Consider the following 22,111-nt stretch of genomic DNA (forward strand, 5'->3'; position numbering starts at 1 on the left):
AGGAATATACAGTTACAATAGTCATGGTGCTATGTGATTTAAATTTAACCAACTTGATTTCTCAGCACCATTCTGTGATTCTGGAAGAGTGAGAGTTCAAAAGGATATGAGGGGTCATATTTGGGCTTGGGGCACATTTCGAGGAAGTGAGGGGTAGAGAGACCTCTTCAAAAGCAGAATATCATTGGGATTTCATTTTAAAATTTTAGGAAAAGCATAGAAGAGGAGCACAGATGGGAAAATAAGAAATGGGTCTAAAGGAAGGCGGTGGGGAGGGGCAGAGAGAGAGAGGCAATGGATAGCTTTGGGGCAGAGTACTCCTGGACCATTCCCTCTTCCTGAGAGGTCCTCACCAACCTCCTCTGAGAGGAGCTGTAGAGTCATTTCATTGTTGGAAAGACTGAAACTCTGGCCGCCTCCAGGCCCCATATGAGTCTTACTTCTTTCTTTTCTTTTTCAAAGTCAGAGAAAGAAGAATAGTGATGAGACTTAAAGGAAAATTTCTTTGCATGCATAGCCTGAAAGTCCTATACTACTTTATAGTTTATAAAACCGTAACCAGTATCATATTTCAAAGTCAAGATACATGTAAAACTCAGGGGCACAAGTCTAATAATTTATTTTTTATGACTGAATTCAACTTTGCTCTTTATTTACCTGTCCTGTACTCCTTCCTTGCAATCCTTGCCAGAGGTAGAGAACTTAACCTATATATTTTCTGGTAAAATTTTATCTGGTGATTATTTTGTTGTTGTTACATTCAATATGTATAAGTCAATCCTAGACCAAATCAAAATTCCATTACCGTCTTTCCTTTGCCTTCTCCCAAGCTCTCCTCCTCTATATCTTGGGGTATCACACAAACACTGAGCATCAGTGTTAGGGAGTAGGAGGGAAGTTTACTAGCATGGTAGTCTGGTGGAAGTAGTGGGGGAAGCACATTCAGTATCTAGTTTAGACTGCTTTCCCTGCTGCCATCAGGACTGGTTACATAATTTGGGGGGTCCCATGCAAAATAAAAATGTGGGGCTGCTTGTTCAAAAATAAGAATTTCAAGATAGCTACAGCAGAGCATTAAACTGAGTGCAAGGCCCTGTGTAACTGTAATGGGTCAAATGCCTGTGAAACCCATCCTGCCTGTATTATCTGCTGTCATCTCTCAGCTTGGCCTCTGTTGAAGTAGTGCCTATGGTTCTTTCTTGTAAAATGCCCCTATTTCTACTGCTGTCTTGGAATCCCACCATAATTCACATAAAGGCTGCAGAGTCCTTCAAACGTAGCTGTGCCTTCCATTTCAGCCCCAGTTTGGGTGATCTGCTTGAAGCTGTCTGCCTTGGTGGCTCTCCTGTTAGCGTATCAGCTGCCTCTCCAAGCTACCTTCCACCTTTGTTGAGCACATGGCCACTTCTGTATCTCCTCTATATACTTAGTGGGCATTCATCACTATCACCTCCTTTCTACAGTCACATATAGCTAGAACTGTATTTCCTGTCTGCATATCCCATGGCATGGCTAATGTCAGCGGAATCCTACTCTCAAATTTTAGCCATGAAACAGAATGTCAGGTTCTTCCACTTCAGATTCCTCAAACTTTGTGGGAGAACCCTTTTATCTTCATGTCCTCCTTCAGTTTATCTGGAAGAGAAGAAGTGGCACTTTTTTTTTTTAACTAGAGGACAGAATGAGGAGTGGCAGAAACCATTTCTATTTCTCCCAGATTAAATACACTCATCATTTTTGTCACATAGTCTCGATCAGGGTTGGCAAACTAAGAGCTAAGAGTCAACTCCAGCCACACCCATTCATGTATGTATTGTTTGTTTCTGCTTTTGTGCTATAGTGATACAGTTGAGTAGATGCAACAGAGACCATATGGCCTGCAAAGCCTGAAATATTTAATGTTTACCTCTTAAAGAAAACGTTTGCCAACCCCTGTGCTAGATGCTCACAGTTGAAAGTAAAGTAGTTTTGTCCCTGGTGCTACCTATATGAGGATATTGAGAGGCATTTGATGATTCCAGTAGTTAATCTACCATTGGTTAATGCTTCTTGCCTTAATATTTCTATATTTTCACATACATATGGAGAGTAGAACAGGCATTATGATTTCACATACATACACTGTGGGTAGTACATCCAATGCTTTATTGTCGTCATTTTACAAATGAGGACATTGTGGGTTGGAGAGTTAAGTAATTTGTCCAGCATTACAGAATAAGTGTGTGGGGTTAGGGATGATGCAGCTCCTTTGATTCCTTGGGGTTAATGGCAAACATCTCTAGAAGGATTCAGCATGTTAAGGAAACAAATGCTAAGGATGTTGACGTATGAGGTGATGAGACACCTTAAGGTCCAATGTGGAGTTGGGTGTGTGCTGAGGTAGGGTGGCTGGAGGGTAGAGAAGATAGTAGTCTAAGGGCCATATGTATTTGAAAAAATTATTCCAAAAGGCGATGAGTCATTTTCTTATATACTTCCTGCCCACACTGAGTCTGAAACTTCTGCATTGTGGCATGACATTTTAGATAAAATAAATTTCTAGTGTACTTTAATTAGTTCATCACAAAGCTCTTGAAGTTTATGGCTCTTGCCAGCCTTTGCATTCACATAGCAACTAAGTTTATGCTGATTGTTTGACAGTATTCAGAGTCTCTTAACACAGTATCAGAGTGATAAACATCTTTAAACATCAAATAAACATCTTTGACAATCATGTAGTTTCAGTTGCATTCACAGGATGTGTTTTAATAGAAATAATTTTTATATTTCTCCTTTCTTGGTTTATGTAGTAGCTATGCCTGTTTTCAATTTAGGCTCTATATGCTTTGATCTAATCTAAGACAAGGGATCTCAGGGCCAATTAGAAGAGACAGAAGTCAGGAGGACTTCAAAAAAGACACAACTTGACTTCATACATTACAACTGATTTTAAGTTATTCTTTTATGTTTTGAAATGCTCTAGGGATTTGAAAGTAAAGGCATTTAAAGGATACCTGAATACAGTTGAAGTGTGTGCAGGCAATTAGAACACATGAAGTCATCAGCAGCCCACAGATGGGGTGATCTGTGCCGTATCTCATTTTTTTTCTTTGTCAGCATATCATCCAAATCACAGCATGTCTTTCACCCTGTGGAGGTTAACTTGTTTTATGAACATTGACCATCAATTGGGATTTGCCTCACCTTTCTGGAAAATGCAATAAAGTTGAGAATATTTGCTATATAAAGACAAACATTTTTCCATCAGGAAATTTTGTATGGTTGGCTTAATAGAATAATTAATCCACAGACTAGATTTTTTAAAAATTCAGTTACTTTCAAAAAACAGTTCTACTCATCAAGTTGTCATAAAATTGTTCTGTTTCTGTTTCTGGAGTCTTAGTGACTTTTCCAATCCAAGAAGTTAAAAGTCAAGACTGTGAGGGCAAAGTTACCCTTCAGCTCCTTTGAAAACCTCAAGTATTGAGGAGTAGAAAGACAGTGTGAGGAAGAAGTGAGGGAAGAGAATGCAGTCTTAGTAGAAAGAGTTATTGCACAAATAAGAGAAAAATTTTATTGAAATAGTGGGATTCTTTATCATTTATTATTGTTTGAGACTTCTTGGGGGATGCTATGCCCTGTGACTAAACTTATTTCAGCCCATGACAAGGTGGCTATAAATGCATTTGTATTGCAGTATTCTTGATGTGATGGCAAAAGCTTCCATTCAGACTTCTTGCACATGGAGAATCCAAACAGACCTGTGTTCTAGCTCAGGCTTTCCCAGGTGCTGGCCATATTGTTTGGGCAAATGGCTACAACTAGCTAAGCCTTACTTTCCTTATAAGAAGTATGATTATAGTACTTGCTTTACCAGGCTGTTATCAGTGTGTCAGGAAATGTTTGGTGCAAAAGTAATTGTGGTTTCAGACCATGAATTTTAAATCATTAAAACTAAACCAAACACATCTTTATTAATCAAAATAGGAATGATTACAATCAATACATTTTTGCCAATGAGAAATAAGTTTGTTTAATCCTGTAGCATAAACATCCATGCTTCAGGATTCGATGAACTCTTGGAAAGCATTTTCTGGATCCTGCTGGTTGTGGAAGTGTTTTCCCTGCAAAAAGTTGTCAAGATGCTTGAAGGAGTAGTAGTAGGTTGGCAAGAGGTCAGGTGAATATAGCGGATGAGGCAAAACTTCGTAGCCCAATTTGATCAACTTTTGAAGAGTTGGTTGTGCAATGTGTGGTCCGGCATTGTTGTGAATAACTGAGCCCTTTCTCTTGACCAAGACCAGCTGCAGGCATTACAGTTTTCGGTGCATCTCATCGATTTGCTGAGCTTATTTCTCAGATGTAATGGTATCTCCGGGATTCGGAAAGCTGTAGTGGTTCAGACAGGCGGCAGACCACCAACCAAACAGTGACCGTGACCTTTTTTTGGCTCAAGTTTGGCTTTGGCAAGTGCTTTGGAGCTTCTTTTCAGTTCAACCACTGAGCTGGCCGCACTGGTTGTCGTATAAAATCCACTTTTCATTGTGCATCACAATCAGGTCGAGAAATGGTTTATTGTTATTGTGCAGAATAAGAGAAGACAGCACTTCAAAATGACAATTTTTTTTATTTTCCCTCAGCTCCAGAGGCACCCACTTATCAAGCTTTTTCACCTTTCCAATTTGCTTCAAATGCTGAACAAGGTAGAATGGTAGAGGTTGAGTTCTTCAGCAACTTCTCGTGTAGTTGTAAAAGAATCAGCTTTGATAATTGCTCTCAATTGGTCATTGTTAACTGATAGCCAGCCACTGTGCTCCTCTTCTTCAAGGCTCTCATCTGCTTTGAAAACTTATTGAACTACCACTGCATTGTATGTTTGTTAGCAGTTCCTGGAACAAATGTGTTGTTGATGTTGCCAGTTGTCTCTGTTGCTTTACTACCCATTTTGAACTTGAACAAGAAAATCCCTCAAATTTGCTTTTTCTAACGTCATTTCCATAGTCTAAAATAAATAACAAGTAATAATTGATTACCAAAAGAGCAAGAAATATACATTAAAATGATGTATAACATAAACACATTTATTTAAGAATGTATTCCAATATCAAATGGCAAATTTCAACAATGCAAAAACCGCAGTTACTTTTGCACCAATGTCTATCTGGTGGTTAAGCCACAGCTCAGTGCATCATAAGCTCTTCAGTTAATGTCAGCTATTGTTATTGCAAACAAAGGTAATATTTAAGAATAATTCAGCAGATATAGACTGCTGAGATAATATCTAAGGTACTTGTCTTTCTGGCTACCAATAGGCCTGTTTTGTTAGTGGCAGGAAAATGGCTGATTCTTATTCAATTTTGAGCCTGATGAAACACAGGAAGAAATTCTAGTCCTGGCTAACTAGGAATCTGGTAATTTTCCAGACATTTAGAAACTTTAATTAAACTAAATGGTGACATTCCCTTTTCTTCAGAGGCCAGATGGTACTACTAAAATGTCTGAAGAAAATTATAGTAATCAAGTAGAAAAAGTAAAGGTAAAATTTACCAGAAAACAACTTTCATAATCACTTAAATGTGAGGGTCTTACTCTTTTTGTTTAATCAATGATTATATATCACATGCTATGTCTAGTGGTGATGGTGACATCAGAATTATAATAATAAAGGATTATAAATATAAAAATATTTTAACATGTACTTGAGGTTCAAGCATGAATCACTAATGTTGAAAATGCCAGAAAAAATTATGTCACCACCACTGTAAATAACAGTATATTACTAGATAGTTAAATGCTTTTCTCTTTTATGTAATTGAAAGTAGCCTTTTTCCATGGATTGAAGTAAAAAAGAAAAAAGTTTAAAACCCTGTTATAGACGCTGGAAGTGAGTATAAATAAGTGAAATGTAATACCCACTCTGCAAGATCACAGATCCTGAAGTCATGGGATGTGTTTAGGAAATACTCATGAGACGTGAGTCCTGGTTCCAACTATTCCATTGATCAGCTGTGTAGCCTCAATTTCCTCAGTTGTAGGAGTAGAGGGGCTAGCATGCTAGTTATTTTAGGAAGATAAAGTAGAAACACTATTCTTATGCAAAGTTGTTTGCATTCTAGATGAGTCAACAAGACTAATACCAGGAGCCTTTCAAGAACCACACTAGACAGTATTATTAAGCCCTGAATGGGTGGTACAAACTAGATATGCTACGGGAGCTTAGCAGAAGAAGTCAGTACGAGCTGAAGCAGGGAAGAGAGATGTTGTGGAGGGACAGTGAGGAGGAGTAGCAAGGAAGGGTACTGATGTTTCAGGCTCAGTAACAAGGATATAGTACCAGAAGTTCCAGCCTCAAGTTGGAGGGATCTGGTTGAATGTTGCAGTAACCACCCCGGACTCAAATCTCTTGAGTATTTCCTAAATACATACTATGACTTAAGGATCTGGGACCTGTGTCCTGGTTACCCTGTTGCCCTGTGGAGCCGATACATCCCTTGCTTGAGAGTAATTGGGAAAATTCGAACTTTGCATCTCTTTTACTTTCTACTGTGCCAGCATTTAGGTGCCCAAGTACGTACCCACTCATCTATCCACTTTCGATTCTCCAAAATTGTGTTGACATCTCTCATCCTCATCTGCTGTCATTTATACTCCTATTTTCTCTGTCATCTTTTGTTTCTTTGTTTTTATTTTAGTGTGTTTCAGGAGAGAGTGGAAATAAATGCAAGTTTTAATTCACCATGTTTATCCCAAAGTGTGCATGTTACTATCATGAACATTTTATTATTTTAGTGTTAGAAATCTCTCCAAATATTGCTAATTGCTTTTGGCACCTGTTAACAACAAGTGTATCTAAATATTTCTTTCTCTCTAATTATATTTTATCCAGTTATTTTAATTGGAAGCAATGAGTTCTATAAACCTATATTCTAATATGTAAAATGTTATAAATTCAAACCATCAAATGATATCTATCAATTGGTATTTCGATGATTTGAAGAAGTCTTATTAAATATCCTTAAAGAGATTATGTTTGGGGCAATAACATCAATATAAGCAAGTGTGAAAAGCACCAAGTAATATAAAGAACAAGCGAGTGTACAAAATTAACCAGGAAGGAGAAATGGCACATATTGGAATAGTCAGAGGAGGCGTGAAGAGTACAAGGGAAGAATAGGCCATTTTAGGAAAGAAATTCATGAGCGAAGATATAAAAATAAAATATACCAGACATAATTTCTAATCAGTGACTAAACAAACATGATAAATGTATGGGAGACATTGAAAGGTAAGACTGGAAATACAATTTTTTGGGAAGTGGAGGATCTTGAATACTAGATCATGGCTAGTGGAATGGAAAGTAAAGGATAGCAACAGGACACATTATGATAGAAGAGTCCATCAATTTGGGGATTTTAATTAAAATGTTGTTAAGAAAGGTTACCATGTATTACCATTCAAAGTTTAAAACTCAAATTGTACATTCTTTTAGACTCTATGCTAATTTTAAAAGATTTCTTATTTCATGGCAGTTCCCTGATCTATTCTCTTGTTATTTTTTGTCTTTTTTTTTTTTCTGGAAACTTTTCTGGGCCTGCTGGTATTGTTCTTGAAGGATATTAAACAGAACGTCATAAAATATTTCACCATAGTTTTAAGCTGGAGTAGAATAATATTTTTCTATTTGCCACAGTTATAATATTTTCCTTGGCCTTTTGAGGACAACATCACTGCAGTGACTCCAAGAGAATCCCTTTCTCTGAACTCTAACATTTTGTGAAATTACTTACAGGAATTTTCAATTTGTCTGCATAGATCTACCCTAATAGAATAAAAAATACTTTAAGTGAAAACCTTAGTTATCTTTTAGGATTTAATAAATGTAGGTAATGAGAAGTAAAACAAATATATAACATGGCTTGTTGCATAAATAGGATGAAGAGAAGAAAGGAAAATTTAGAGGCAAACTTGGGAACATTTCTGAGCAATATACACTATAGAATATGTGATAACCTCATGAGAAATATTTGAACATTTCATGAGTTGGGATATTTATATGCAGATTTAACCAATAAGATAACGCACACGGGAAGTAATCTGGCATTGATAGGGAATAAACTAGTTGATTTAATTGATCTTTTGCATCTGAAAATTCACTGATGACATAAAACTAGAACAGATGTTTTCTTTTTGAGTTTTGGGTGCTTTGGGTATTGTCGTTTATGTGTAAGAGAAAGAGTCAGGACAGTTCTGTGGTAATGTTCTGGAAGCTCCACTTGCAGCAGGCCTTTTGCCAGGCCACCTTGTAAAATCTCGGCTTTTCTGTAATTATGTACTTTCCTTTTTTACTATGATAATTTTTCCTCATAATTCTATGAAGTAATTTTAAAATAGAAATTAAATATATAAAATTATTATGGCATCTCATTCTATGCACTAGGTAGGTTCTTGAAAATATATTTAGATAAAATACAACCGGGAACAGATAGGGGTTGGATACCTGAGAAGCATAGCAAAGATGCCAAAACCGAATTTATACAGAAAAGAAGTTTTTGTTGGTGGTGGGGTGGGGAGTATTTTGACCAATGTTGAATCATAACAGGAAAATATAAATCTGGAAAGGAGCAAGAGCAAAGGTGAGAGTGCTAGGGAGAAAATTCAAGGTCAGGATTTGTAAGAGCTAAGGAAGTCTGGGAACTAGAATTTCCGTAGACATTTTTTCTTTTCCTTTTTTTTCTTTTCCTGTTCAAATGCTCTAGAAATACTTGGTAGTTCAGCATAAATGACTAAAAAGCTTTACATTTTCTGATTCCTGTGATATTTTTCATCTGACAGTATGCTCTGGCATTGCCCAATTAATGGGAGGCTGCAGGGGGCAGGGAGGCGCAGATGAAAGGGAGAGAGGACTGTGGATAAAAGAGGGAGGTTCAGAATAACATTTGATCTTTCTTTTCTTCGTACTGTAGTTAGCAAATTCCATGTAAATTATTGTTGACTACTATGAAAGGAAAAGTAAGTATATTTTATGAACTATGTTAAGATAATTTGCTTATCAAAGAGAAGCATCTGTGCCCCAGTTGACACTGATTTTTTTTTAAAAGGGTTATAAAACCTGATATGAATCTTCAGTTTATTTATATATTTTTCTTGGGGAGAACTTTTTTTTAAAGGATATACACTGGGATGATTCGAAGGCCTTCTTGGCTTCTTTCAGAAAATGTTATCTACACGTCTTAAACTTGCAGCCATGCAATCAACTATTAAGAAGCCTAAGGAGTTCTGGATGCCTTTTCTGTTACCTGCCTGCTACCCTTGTAAGCACAATAGGCAGGATTTGGCCAACACTGATGATGTGTTTACTGTTGTTCAGCTCCAGGGCTTTTAACACAATAAGTCTGTAATTGTTCCTGTTCAGACTTTACATCCTGTTTTCATAACTGTACCCTTAATAATTGACCAGATTGCTTCTCAGGAAGACTTTTGAATGATTCATCATCTTAGAAGTTCTGCAGAAGGTTAATTATTTCAGAAAACATAGTATTGCTTAGTAACCTAATTTAAATTGCTATGCGAGTGTTGCAAGAGTGTCTTTGGAGGAAGACATATACGTGGATTTCTCAAATTTTGTTATGTGAAGTGAGAAAACTTCTTAGCATTTGTAGCTTTTTCTCTTTTTTTGAGATGGAGTCTTGCTCTGTCACTTAGGCTGGAGTGCAGTGGCGTGATCTCTGCTCACTACAACCTCTGCCTCCCAGGTTCAAGTGATTCTCCTGCCTCAGTCTCCCTAGTAGCTGAGATTACAGGTGCACTCCACCATGCCCAGCTAATTTTTGTATTTTTAGTAGAGATGGGGTTTTGCTATGTTGGCCAGGCTGGTTTCGATCCCCTGACCTCAGGTAATCCACCCGCTTCGGCTTCCCAAAGTTCTGGGATTACACACACGCCACCGCGCCTGGCCTCTAACTTTTTCTTGATCCCCTGATTTATCAGGGTTCGCCCCTCTTCCAATTAGCATATGTTTAAGAACTTAGAGGAAAGCTGCAAGGAAAGCTGTATAGTGGGGTAGTATTTCATGTCCAACCTGAGTTCAAATTCTAGTTTTTCTATCCACTAGGAGTAACTGTGATCCAGGAGAAGATATTTAATTTATTTAAACCTCAGTAGCTTCATCTATAAACCTGAGAGAAATAGCACCTACTTCACAGGGTTGATGTAAATATTAAACATGGTGCTGAATGAAAAATGCTTCCTATACTGTGTAACACTTAAGAAGCAGTAAGTGAGAGCTATTAAAAATATGAAGAATATAAATGTCACTAAATGAGACACATGCAAGTCCATTATTGCTTGGGTGTTTTCTCCCTCCAAAATAGAATAAAGCATTTTTAAAGTGTACATTATTTATAACAGACTTAGTTATTCTACTGAGAAATTATGTGTATCTTCGCATAGATGCTAATTCCTTGCTAAAACATTCTTGATTCATTTGTTATTGCTGAGTACTTTTGTATTCCTGACATAGTACAGGTGCTGATTGCTGACTTTATTGTGAAGATAGATAGAAGACCTCGTTTAACTAACCGAGAAAGGACTAAAAATCTTTATGTTCATGCCAAAGGAAAAGTAATTAATGTGAAATTTCAATATCACAAAAGAAAAATATTTGTTAAGACAAAATTAACATCATGGGTCTACCACATGAGATTTTCCATCAGCCAAAGTGAATTAATGTGGAAGGGAATAGGAAACTTAAGCTTTTTAAATGAATAATGATATAAAATAATTACATAATTCTAAAATGGGTAGATTTTTTTGTGTAAAAGTCGTTAATATAATACTATAATAAACTTTATTTTAAAACATTAATTTCAGACTGAAATTTTTAGAAAGAACTAAATATAAAATTGGTACTAATAGACTATTTTCTGTATGTTTGCAGATATAATTGTGATTGAGTAAATACATGTAACATAATACAATCAGATTTAAATACTGTGTAAGATTAAGCACTTCCTGTGCTTTGGGAACTATTGTCTGGGATTTCTATTAACTCATGATTTAATTTAAATTAAAGTTGTCAAATCAATATTTGATATGCCATCTCAAAGAGCTTTAAGATCTTATAGAGAAAATTATTTCAGGTAAAAGGAATTCACATGTGGTATGAAGTCGTACAGAATCACAATTCAGTTTGGGAAGTCCATGTGTCTTAGTTGTGAGCGATAACAGGTCATGAGTTAAATTTGAAACTCTTTATTCATCACATCTTTTTTTTTTTTGGATTGGGGCTTTAGTCAGCCCATTCTGCCCACAAATAAGCTGTGATAAAATACAGTAGGTTTGTTCCAAAGTGCTCTGGCTTCCATTACAAAGAAACTTCTATTCTTTGTTGACTAGGGAAACCCAAAAGATACTCTAAAATTGGGAACTAATCATTGAGTGAACCAGAAAACAGGGTGCTAGTGTCAAGAAACATTCCTTTGGTTTATATTGTTAAAAGCTGGGGTCCTGTAGAAAGTTCACACATACATAAAGGGGTCCATTTGCTTACAAGTTCAATTTTTTAAAAAAGAGCATTAATGTAGATTTCAAGATTCATTGGAAGAATTGGATATTCACTATCTGAAAGGAAACATCACCCTGTGTTAATTTTTGTGTTACAAACCTAATGTTTTTTAAAAATATTTCCTTAGTTTCTTAAGTATGGTTGGGTCCATAAAGGAAATTTACTTTCAGATAACTAAGTCCTTGTATTTTATCTGGAATGAATGATGAAAATCTTTTTGCTTAGCTATTCATGGTAAGGGCTATTTATACTGTGAGTTTTTAAATAAGCTCATGACATAATCTACTATATTTAAGGGTTTAGGCAAAATTTGAAATACACCCCCCAGGATATTAGAGCTCTCTTCACAGCACTTTGAGACCTAGCCTGTGAGTTCAGTGTGTTTGTTTGTAACATACCTGTTGGTAGAATCTTTTTGCTCAGAGACTGACAGAGAAACTATAAAGTATTCCTCATAGAATGACTTGAATGTGCTTCTCATAGGACAAGTTAATATCTTAGCTGTTGCTTTGTCTTTTTTCCTTATTTTACCTCAAAATATTGTTTTACATTTTGATTTTGAAATTGATTCATTTTCTCCCAATTCTTTGTGCTCTTATTACTGTAAATGACCTTAAAAGACCTGATTTTTAAATAGAGGCTATGGGAAAATAGAATTGCATATCACTGAAAATGACACCACCCTCCTCTTCCCTTTGCTTTTCCCTTATCCTCTGTCCATTTTAAGCCCCTACCCTATGCGGACTTTTTTTTTTCCCCCTGTGACATCCAACTGGTTCCTAACAGGGTTTCAGGTCTGAATTTGCTGATAAATAAATAAACTTTTTATTTTATCTTAGAACTGTTTTTATTTATTTTTATTTTATTTTAGAACAGTTTTTTTATTGATTTTTATTTTATTTTAGAACAGTTTTAGATTCATAACATTATTACAAAGCTAATACGCATATGCCCTACACCCAGTTTCCTCTATAGTTAACATTCTCCATTAGGATAGTATAGTACATTCGTTACAATTAATGAACCAATATTGATATATTATTATGGGGGTTATGTGACAGCAATATGACTTAGCACTATTGATATTGACCTTGATCATTTGGCTTGAGGGGTTTTTCAGGTTAAAATCTCACTTTTATTTTTTCTGAAGACCATCAAAGGGGTTTCCTGGAAATTTTAATGACATATTAATTTGATTTTTCATTGTTGGTGATGTGGTAAAGCTGCTATAAGTCTCTAAGTATTTCGGCAAAAATAATTTTGATGGTGGTAAAGAACATCTTATCTTTTTTTTATGTGTTGTAGGTGGGAATGAGATCTCGAAACCAAGGTGGTGAAAGTTCATCTGATGGGCATGTCTCCTGTCCCAAGCCCTCCATCATCGGCAATGCTGGTGAAAAAAGTCTCTCAGAAGATGCCAAAAAGAAGAAGAAATCAAATAGGAAGGAGGATGATGTCATGGCCTCAGGAACTGTCAAACGACACCTAAAAACATCTGGAGAAAGTGAACGAAAGACTAAGAAATCCCTGGAGTTATCCAAAGAAGACCTCATCCAACTACTCAGTATAATGGAAGGAGAGTTGCAGGTAGAGTCAAACTTTCCCAACTATTGTGTCTTTGGTTTCTAAGCTATAAAACAAGAGAATGTAAATCTGTTCCTCTCTCTGAATAATGAACTTTATGGGGAAAGGAAATATGTTTCCCTTATTTCTAAATCCCTAGTGCCTGGCACAAGTTTGCACTCAATAAATATTTGTTGAATGAATGCTAAATGAAAAAGTGCTGATTCTAACTTCAAACTTCTCTAGAAACAGAAAATTTCTTCAGTATATGATTTTGGTAATGATTTCATAGAGATCCTTTTGGTCAGTAGGTAATCAGTTAGTTGATCTAATTTAGACATTGACTGTGACTGAAAAATGTAGAAATGCAGTGATTATTAAAATGGAGAGTTCAGGTCAATTGTTACTTTTGCTTTTTTCTAGGAGGTAGAGTGAAAGAGAGAAGGAGAGCTAGAGGCAAATAAGGCTTTGTTTAAACCAGCCTTATTGCCCAGTCTTTTCTTTCTTTTTTTTAACTTTCAGTCTCAATATTCTACAACATCATAGGAATTGAGATGCACAGAAATAAGCAGAGCATTGCATTCATTATGAAGAACCTAATAGTTTCCTAAACATTTTCAAATCTACCATCTTATATGATCACGATAAAAATGTGGGTATCATCTGTATTTTATAAGTGAAGAATCAGAGTCCCAGAAGGATTGAAAGTTTGTCTAGATCTTATCTCAAGCTTCCTGATTCTTCGTCCTATGCTCTTTCCTCCGCCCACCCCCACCAATCTTATTTAGTTGCCATGAGCCAGGTCCCTCCTTCCCATTAAGTCTATGTTTCTAGGGACCCAGGAGGCAGGCAGAAAGTCAGAATTCTTCTGAGTTTCTGAGCCCTGAACAATTATATTTCTGGAAGTAAAGGAACAATATTTTTTTTTGGAGAAGATGACTTAAAGAGTGGAGCTACTGTTTTCATTTTTGTTTTTATTAGTTTCTTAGCTTGCATGAGCCTTTGAAGAAATACTATTAGGTTGGTGCAAAAGTAATTACTTTAACAATTGCATGAAATAAAATCCTTGTTGGCTTATGGGTGCTGTTAGCTTTAGAGAGGTAATTGGCAGCCTACTCTAAACTATGGTGGGTCACTCTGTTCCTGTTATCATCTGTGTGTGCATACAGATAAGGAAATCCCTGGGGTAAAGAAAAACAAACAACATACAAAACTTAAGTTTAAACAAACATGATTGTGCTTACCATTTACAGACTGAGAAAAATCACATTGGCATTTCACAGCAAAAGATAAAATTTTCTAGAGCAGCCACTGTTACTAAAAATAGCTTCACCACTCCCAGAAATGTGGTTAATGTTTTTGTCTATTAACATTGGTTGTGTACAGAGGCAGAATTACTTCACTTTTAAGCTACCCCCAGCCAAAAGCTATTGACCTGAGTGAAAGGTATAATTTTTGCCTTAGAAACCTTCACAAAACAACATCATTAGTTCACTTTTCTCCATCCATAAAGGCTTTTGTGAAGCCAGTGGCTCTTGCAGACTCTAATTTCTGCATAATGCTGTTATATCATGGTGAACTCTGGAAAGTATTTAAGATTCATGTGGTTTTTATGTTCATAGTGGTGCTAGATAAGGTTTCGGATCCTAGCTATACAAAATATAAACTCACACCTCTGAAATATTAAAGAAATTAGTGAGACAGCTCCAAAGAAATGCATTTTGCTTTCCATTAATCTTTATAAATACAATATACCTACATTACATTATAGATAAATTCTTGAGCAGCTATCAGTAAGTAAAAAGTGCAAGACATCATTTATGTGGGAAACAGTGAAGAGAAGGATAAATGAAGGACCTGCTATTTTAAGGAATTCCCTGGTGAATTCATTTGCAAAGCAGATAATCTATTCCATATATATATATATGCACACACACATATACAAGTCCATATATATAAACATATGTCCTTGTAAATGCAGATTTAACTATGATAGATTTGTTTAAAATGAGAGTGCTCCTATATTTAGAGCTATAGATATATATTCTTGTAGTAGTAGACACTTGTCTTCTAGTAGCATTGTCATGTGGGGGGTGTTGTAGCTAAGAGTGGGAGGGAGTTAACATTAGCAAATGTGAGTGCACTGGTAAAAATGTAGAACTTATCAGCCATCATACTGAACGGGCAAAAGCTGGAAGCATTCCCTTTGAAAACCGGCACAAGACAAGGATGCCCTCTCTCACCAGTCCTATTCAACATAGTATTAGAAGTTCTGGCCAGGGCAATCAAGCAAGAGAAAGAAATAAAAGTATTCAAATAGGAAGAGAGGAAGTCAAATTATCTCTATGTGGAGATAACAAGATCGTATATTTAGAAAACCCCATCATTTCAGCCCAAAAACTCCTTAAACTGATAAGCAACTTCAGCAAAGTCTCAGGATACAAAATCAATGTGCAAAAATCACAAGCATTTCAATATGCCAATAATAGACAGAGAGTCCAATCATGAGCAAACTCCCATTCACAATTGCTACCAGGAGAATAAAATACCTAGGAATACATCTTACAAGAAATGTGAAGGACCTCTTCAAGGAGAACTACAAACCGCTGCTCAAGGAAATAAGAGAGGACACAAACAAATGGAAAAACATTCCATGCTCATGGATAGGAAGAATCAATATCATGAAAATGGCCATATTGCCCAAGGTAATTTATAGATTCAATGCTGTTCCCATCAAACTACCACTGACTTTCTTCACAGAATTAGAAAAAACTACTTTAAATTCCATATGGAACCAAAAAAGAGCCCGTACAGCCAAGACAATCCTAAGCAAAAAGAACAAAGCTGGAGGCATCACGCTACCTGACTTCAAACTATACTACAAGTCTACAGAAACCAAAACATCATGGTACTGGTACCAAAAAAGATATATAGACAATGGAACAGAACAGATGCCTCAGAAATAGCACCACACATCTACAACTATCTGATCTTTGACAAACCTGACAAAAACAATGGGGAAAGGATTCTCTATTTAATAAATGGTGTTGGGAAAACGGGCTAACCATATGCAGAAAACTGAAACTGGACCCCTTCCTTACACCTTATACAAATATTAACTCAAGATGGATTAAAGATTTAAACATAAGACCTAAAACCATAAAAACCCTAGAAGAAAACCTAGGCAATACCATTCAGGACATAGGCATGGGCAAAGACTTCATGACTAAAACACCAAAAGCAATGGCAACAAAAGCCAAAATTGACAAATGGGATCTAATTAAGCTGAAGAGCTTCTTCACAGCAAAAGAAACTATCATCAGCATGAACAGGCAACCTATAGAATGGGAGAAAATTTTTGCAATCTATCCATCTGACAAAGGGCTATTATCCAGAATCTACAAGGAACAAGTTTACAAGAAAAAAGCCAACAACCCCATCAAAAAGTGGGCAAAAGATATAAACAGACACTTTTCAAAAGAAGACATTTATGTGGCCAACAGACATATGATAAATAGCTCATCATCACTGGTCATTTGACAAATGCAAATCAAAACCACAATGAGATACCATCTCACACCAGTTAGAATGGCGATCATTAAAATGTCAGGAAACAAAAGATGCTGGAGAGGATGTGGAGAAATAGGAACACTCTTACACTGTTGGTGGGAGTGTAAATTAGTTCAACCATTGTGGAAAACAGTATGGTGATTCCTCAAGGATCTAGAGTCAGAAGTACCATTTGACCCAGCAATCCCATTAGTGGGTATATACCCAAATGATTATAAGTCATTCTACTGTAAAGACACATGCACACATATGTTTATTGCAGCACTATTCACAATAGCAAAAAAATAGCAAACTTCGAACCAACCCAAATGCCATCAAAACTAGACTGGATAAAGAAAATGTGGCATATATACACCATGGAATACTAATGCAGCCATAAAAAAGAATGAGTTCACGTCCTTTCCAGGGACATGGATGAAGCTGGAAACCATCATTCTCAGCAAACTAACACAGGAACAGAAAACCAAACACCACATGTTCTCACTCATAAGTGAGAGTTGAACAACGAAAACATATGGGCACAGTGAGGGGAACATCACACACCCGGGCCTGTCAGAGGTTGGGGCGCAAGGGGAGGGATAGCATTAGGAGAAATACCTAACGTAGATGATGGGTTGATGACTGCAGGAAGCCACCATGGCACTTATATACCTATGTAACAAACTTGCATGTTATGCACATATATCCCAGAACTTAAAGTATAATAATAAAAAAAAATCTCAAAAAAAATGTGGAAGGTATGTGCAAGGTTTACCAGACTAGAGATAAGAAAAAAAAAAAAATCTTTCTGAATGGCTGGTGCTGGGAGGAGAAGCAGAACTATGCCTTATGAAATAAGTTACTCTCAGCTTAGACCTATGGGTCATCTGGCTTGATATGTATGAAGCATTTAGTGAGTAGTCTCCCAGCTCTCCAAAGACCACCTATTGCTCTCTCTTTATGGGGTGACTATATATGAGTCAGATGCCCTTACTCTGGAGGTGGTATTCTGAGATTATGATTGCCTGATGGGTACTTCCTTCCTGCTACATATACAAAATCAACTCACTGATACTGTGATATTGCAGTAGAAAATGGTTTAACACAAAGCTGGCCAAGTGGAAGGTCTGGAGTTATTACTCAGTCAGTCTCCCTGAGAACTCAGGGGCTAAGGTCTTATGGATAATTTGGTGGGCAAGGGGATAGGGAATAGGTGCTGCTGATTGGTTGAGGGTGGAATTTTAGGGGTGTGGAAAACAGTTCTTGTGAGCTGAGTCCACTTCTGGGTGGAGGCCACAGGACCGGTTGAGTCAGGAGTCATGGGTCCAAGTGGGGTCAGTCAGTTGCCAGAATGCAAAAATCTGAAAAATATCTCAAAACACCAATCTTAAGTTCTACAATAGTGGTGTTATCTATAGGAGCAATTGGAGAAGTCACAAATCTTGTGATCTCTGGCCACATGACTCCTGAGCAGTAAGGCATTATAGAAACTCTGCCTACATTCTAGCAGAATTCAGGCCCCTTCTATAATCCTAATTTCATGGTTTTTCATTAGTTATAGGTCCCTGAGCAAGGAAGGGGTTAGTTTTTAGGAGGGATTATTATCATCCTTTCTTCCAAGTTAAACTATAAACTAAATTCTTCCCATGGTTAGCTTGGCCTATACCCAGGAATGAGTGAGGTCACCCTGCTTGTGAGGCTAGAAGCAAGATAGAGTCAGCCATGCAAGAGTCCTCTCACTGTCATAATCTTTGCAAAGGAGGTTTGAAGCTTCCATAAAATATTAGAACTCTAAGACGCCTTTAAGGTGTCTTATCTACCTCACCTCCTTTATATTACAAATGTGAAACTCACATGCTAGTTTTGTGACTTGCCCAAGGTCGCACAGCAATGTAGAGTTCTAGATCTAAATTTCCTATCTTTCTATTGAATGTCCTTCCCAATATATCACTTACATTCTATGGAGGTTCAAGGGAAGTTGGGCTCCAGGACCTTCCATTTATTCTTGGCCTCCAGAGTTTCTTTAAAGTAGACTCACATTGTAAACTCAGAGGCTGAAGCTATTTTGTGAAAGGATGAAACTTTTCAGGTAAGAGAAATGTAAGGTATTTTTTTTTACACCAGGGAGACAAAAATGGGATCTGAGCCTCAGAGTTTGGTACAACCTAGATGATGAGTAAAATGGCAGCAGGCAGGGGTGCCACAGGGCTATGTGAGCTGGCCACTGCATAACTCTGGGGGGCTTCATATTCACTACTCTAAGGATGGTGTCTTCTGGAGTTGTGCAACAGTGCAGGCTTTGGGGGATCATATCTCCAGGTAGAAAGAAATAGGGTGACACACAAAGAAAACAGCTCATATTTTGGAGAGATAGGACTAAGATCAAGTCTGCCCATAGGAGGTATACCTTAAAAGTGACTTGGGAAAAGGAGGAGATGGAGGTTCCTTCAGGCTTGTCATGCCAGTTTTCTCCTTTACAGACTGCTTTTTGACCTCTCTCATTCTCTCCAACTCTATATCCAACATTTTGGACACTGTAGACAATTCTGTGTGTTTTCTGGTACACCAGTGCCCTGCCACTTTTAGTACCTGTTAAGTGATCTATAGAAAATTGTTGAGCCAATATTATAAACAGCATGACCTTTATTGTAGGCCTTGGTTCTTTGCAAAATATGCACATTTGCTGTTTTGTTTGCCAATCTAGGTATCCCATGAACTCCTGAAGTGCACCTTTAATGGATATATATTAGAAATGGAGTTGCATCTACTAGAGATTTTGCATTTTAGGGAGTCTTGTCTAGAACCAGTAATGTGACCCTTGTCTTGAAGAGGGACATTTTTCAGACTTTTCAAGCCACACCTCTGCAGATGCAGGCCTGTCATCTCAGCACAATGACTGGCCTGCATTGCCTGCATGAAGTAGCTGGGATGGTTTCCATTATTATACTTCTGTCAGCGACTGCTTCCAATACCAATTACTTTCTAATAAATTGGAACATTCTTATTCTCTGGGTGAAAAACCAGTTACATATTTCCCAGTTTAAACTGAAAGTAATAAAATAGTACTCCTGGCCCGTCATTTGGGCACCATGATTAATTTCCCCTTGTATTAGTCCCAAAATAGCACTTTTTAAAAGTGAGTAAACTTGGCTGTACTAAAAATAACAAAAGTTTGACAGAAATGGTACTCATATAAAAAAGCCATTACATAGAAGATCTGGCAAAAGGATATTCATGTAGAATGATTCAAGAAAAAGGGACAAATTAATTCTTTTTTCTTTATGAAAAAATAGCCATTTTATATAATAAATTCCCTTGATATTTTTACTTGGGTACATTTTAGAGAAAAAGACCTAAATTTGCTTTCATCATTTTTCCTTTTGTTGTTATAGTTAGCTCCCTTCTGCCTGTGTATAAGGAGGCGCAGAGTAAACTAGATTACGCAGCTGGATACTGCACCACCATTCCATTCGGCATTGCTATTTTCCAGGCTAAGTCAGAGACAAAGTCATTGACACATTGAGAAATCTCTCTTCATTCTGAGTGAGTGGCAGAAGAGGTGTTGAATACTTCAAAAATAATTTATAAAGTAGATAATTTGTCTGTGGATTGTTAGAAGCTTCTTCTATTCCATAACTTCTTAACTCATAAACACATTCTTTTGGGGTTCCCAGCCATTTTTAAAAATATTGTTCATTAGTTTCTCTTTTCCTCTTCATCACCTAATATAAGTGAGCCTCCTATCTGTGCTTCTTTCTTACCAAGAGAGTTCATTCATTCTTTGGGCTTTAATTAATAAATAATTAATTCAAAATAGATTGATCTTACAATATTTAAGAAACATTGCTGAGACCAAGTGCGGTGGCTCACGCCTGTAATCCCAACACTTTGGGAGGTTGAGGAGGGTGGATCACGAGGTCAGGAGTTCGAGACCAGCCTGACCAACATGTTGAAACCCTGTCTCTACTAAAAGTACAAAAATTAGCTGGGTGTGGTGGTGTGCGCCCGTAATCCCAGCTACTCAGGAGGCTGAGGCAGGAGAATCGCTTGAACCAGGAGGCGGAGGTTACAGTGAGCCGAGGTTGTACCACTGCACTCCAGCCTATGTGACAGAGCAAGACTCCGTCTCAAAAAAAAAAAAAAAAAACATTGCTATTTGAGAGATTTGAGGAATGAAAAGACAAATAATCATAATACTTGTATTTAATGGGCTCCTACTATGTGCCAAGTATGGTTTTAGTCACTACATATTACAACAATCATGAAGAAAGAGCTCATGACTTGGTAGGATAGATGAATAGATAAGAATATACAGGAATGAGTATTGTATTGAGTAATTGCAATATAAATTACAGGAGTACAAAGGAGGGAAAGATTATGAAAATATAGGAACTTCACTAAAAATTTGGACTTTGAAGAATTTGTGGGTTTTGGACAGACAGAGATGAGCATAGGGGCCAACATGGGCAGAATCAAACAGAGTGAGTGAAAAAGTCTTGGGCCATGTTCATCGGTGAATAGTCTGGCTTTAGTGAAGTAGTAGTATTTTGTGGAGGTAAAACGACACCTCCATTTAGAGACTACAAATAGGAGGTCCTCCTTTCCCACCAAAATAGTCAGAAAGTGTGAGGATTCCAGGGGAGTAGAGCAATGCAGAAGTCGGGGGAGTAGAGATGAAAGAGTATCAAGAAGAAAGGTTCAGTTACTCAAATCAGCAGAAAGGCCCCATCAGACAGGACTGAAGGACATTCTTTGGGTTTGTTAATTTGAAGTTCATTGAGAACATTTGTCAGAGCAGTTTTAGTGAGGTTAAGCCCATTTTCAGTGGGTTGAGAAGTTGTTAGATATGAGTTCTAAATTTCTTTTCAGAGAATCAGTATGTCAGTATGTTCAGTTCTTTGACTTCTACTTTTAAACTTAACTTCCTTGTAAAGCAACCTTTTTCGATTACCTGCTCCACCCTGACTCATTCCAATTACCTACTCCACCCTGACTCATTCCGATTGTCTGCTCTGTCATAACCTCCAAACCACTCACCCCCGTCAGTCTCTTCAAATTAGCCGATCAGAATTAGTTTAGCCTGTGCTGTCTAACCCTAGCCAATAGGGGAACAACACAGCAGCAGGGGCCACGTGTGTCAGGGAGAAGAACCCCTTCCCCTCCCTTGTCCAAGTGTCTGCTCACCATTGCTCCATCTGTAAGGGTGCACCCTTCTATAGAAGTAACTTGCCTTGCTGAGAATTAAAAAGAAAATTTTATATTCAAGTACTATTTCTTTTGCGGCATCAAAACTTTATTTATAACAAGGTGAAGGGAAGTTAAGTAAATAATTTAGAAAAACTTTCTTACATTTTTTTTTTCTTCTTTTTTCTTTTTCTCTTTTGGTAATAGGTTTTCTGGGTTTTTGTTTGTTTGTTTGTTGTTGTTTTACATAGCCAGAGAAGCTTCCCCCTTCTT

At 37.1% G+C, this 22,111-nt stretch overlaps 1 protein-coding gene across 9 annotated transcripts in view; it reads left to right on the forward strand.

Moving 5' to 3' along the window:
* FILIP1 (filamin A interacting protein 1) overlaps positions 1–22,111 on the forward strand; it is a 199,184-nt gene that overhangs the window by 63,519 nt on the left and 113,554 nt on the right. For all 9 annotated transcript variants that reach the window (XM_077999744.1, XM_015136795.3, XM_077999748.1 and 6 more), the window contains exon 2: positions 12,848–13,129. In XM_077999744.1, coding sequence (XP_077855870.1) covers positions 12,854–13,129 — 276 coding nt within the window. In that variant the 5' untranslated portion in view covers positions 12,848–12,853. The remainder of the gene's footprint in view (positions 1–12,847; positions 13,130–22,111) is intronic.

Source organism: Macaca mulatta, chromosome 4, assembly GCF_049350105.2.
Source record: "Macaca mulatta isolate MMU2019108-1 chromosome 4, T2T-MMU8v2.0, whole genome shotgun sequence".
In the NCBI taxonomy this organism is placed as follows: Eukaryota; Metazoa; Chordata; class Mammalia; order Primates; family Cercopithecidae; genus Macaca; species Macaca mulatta.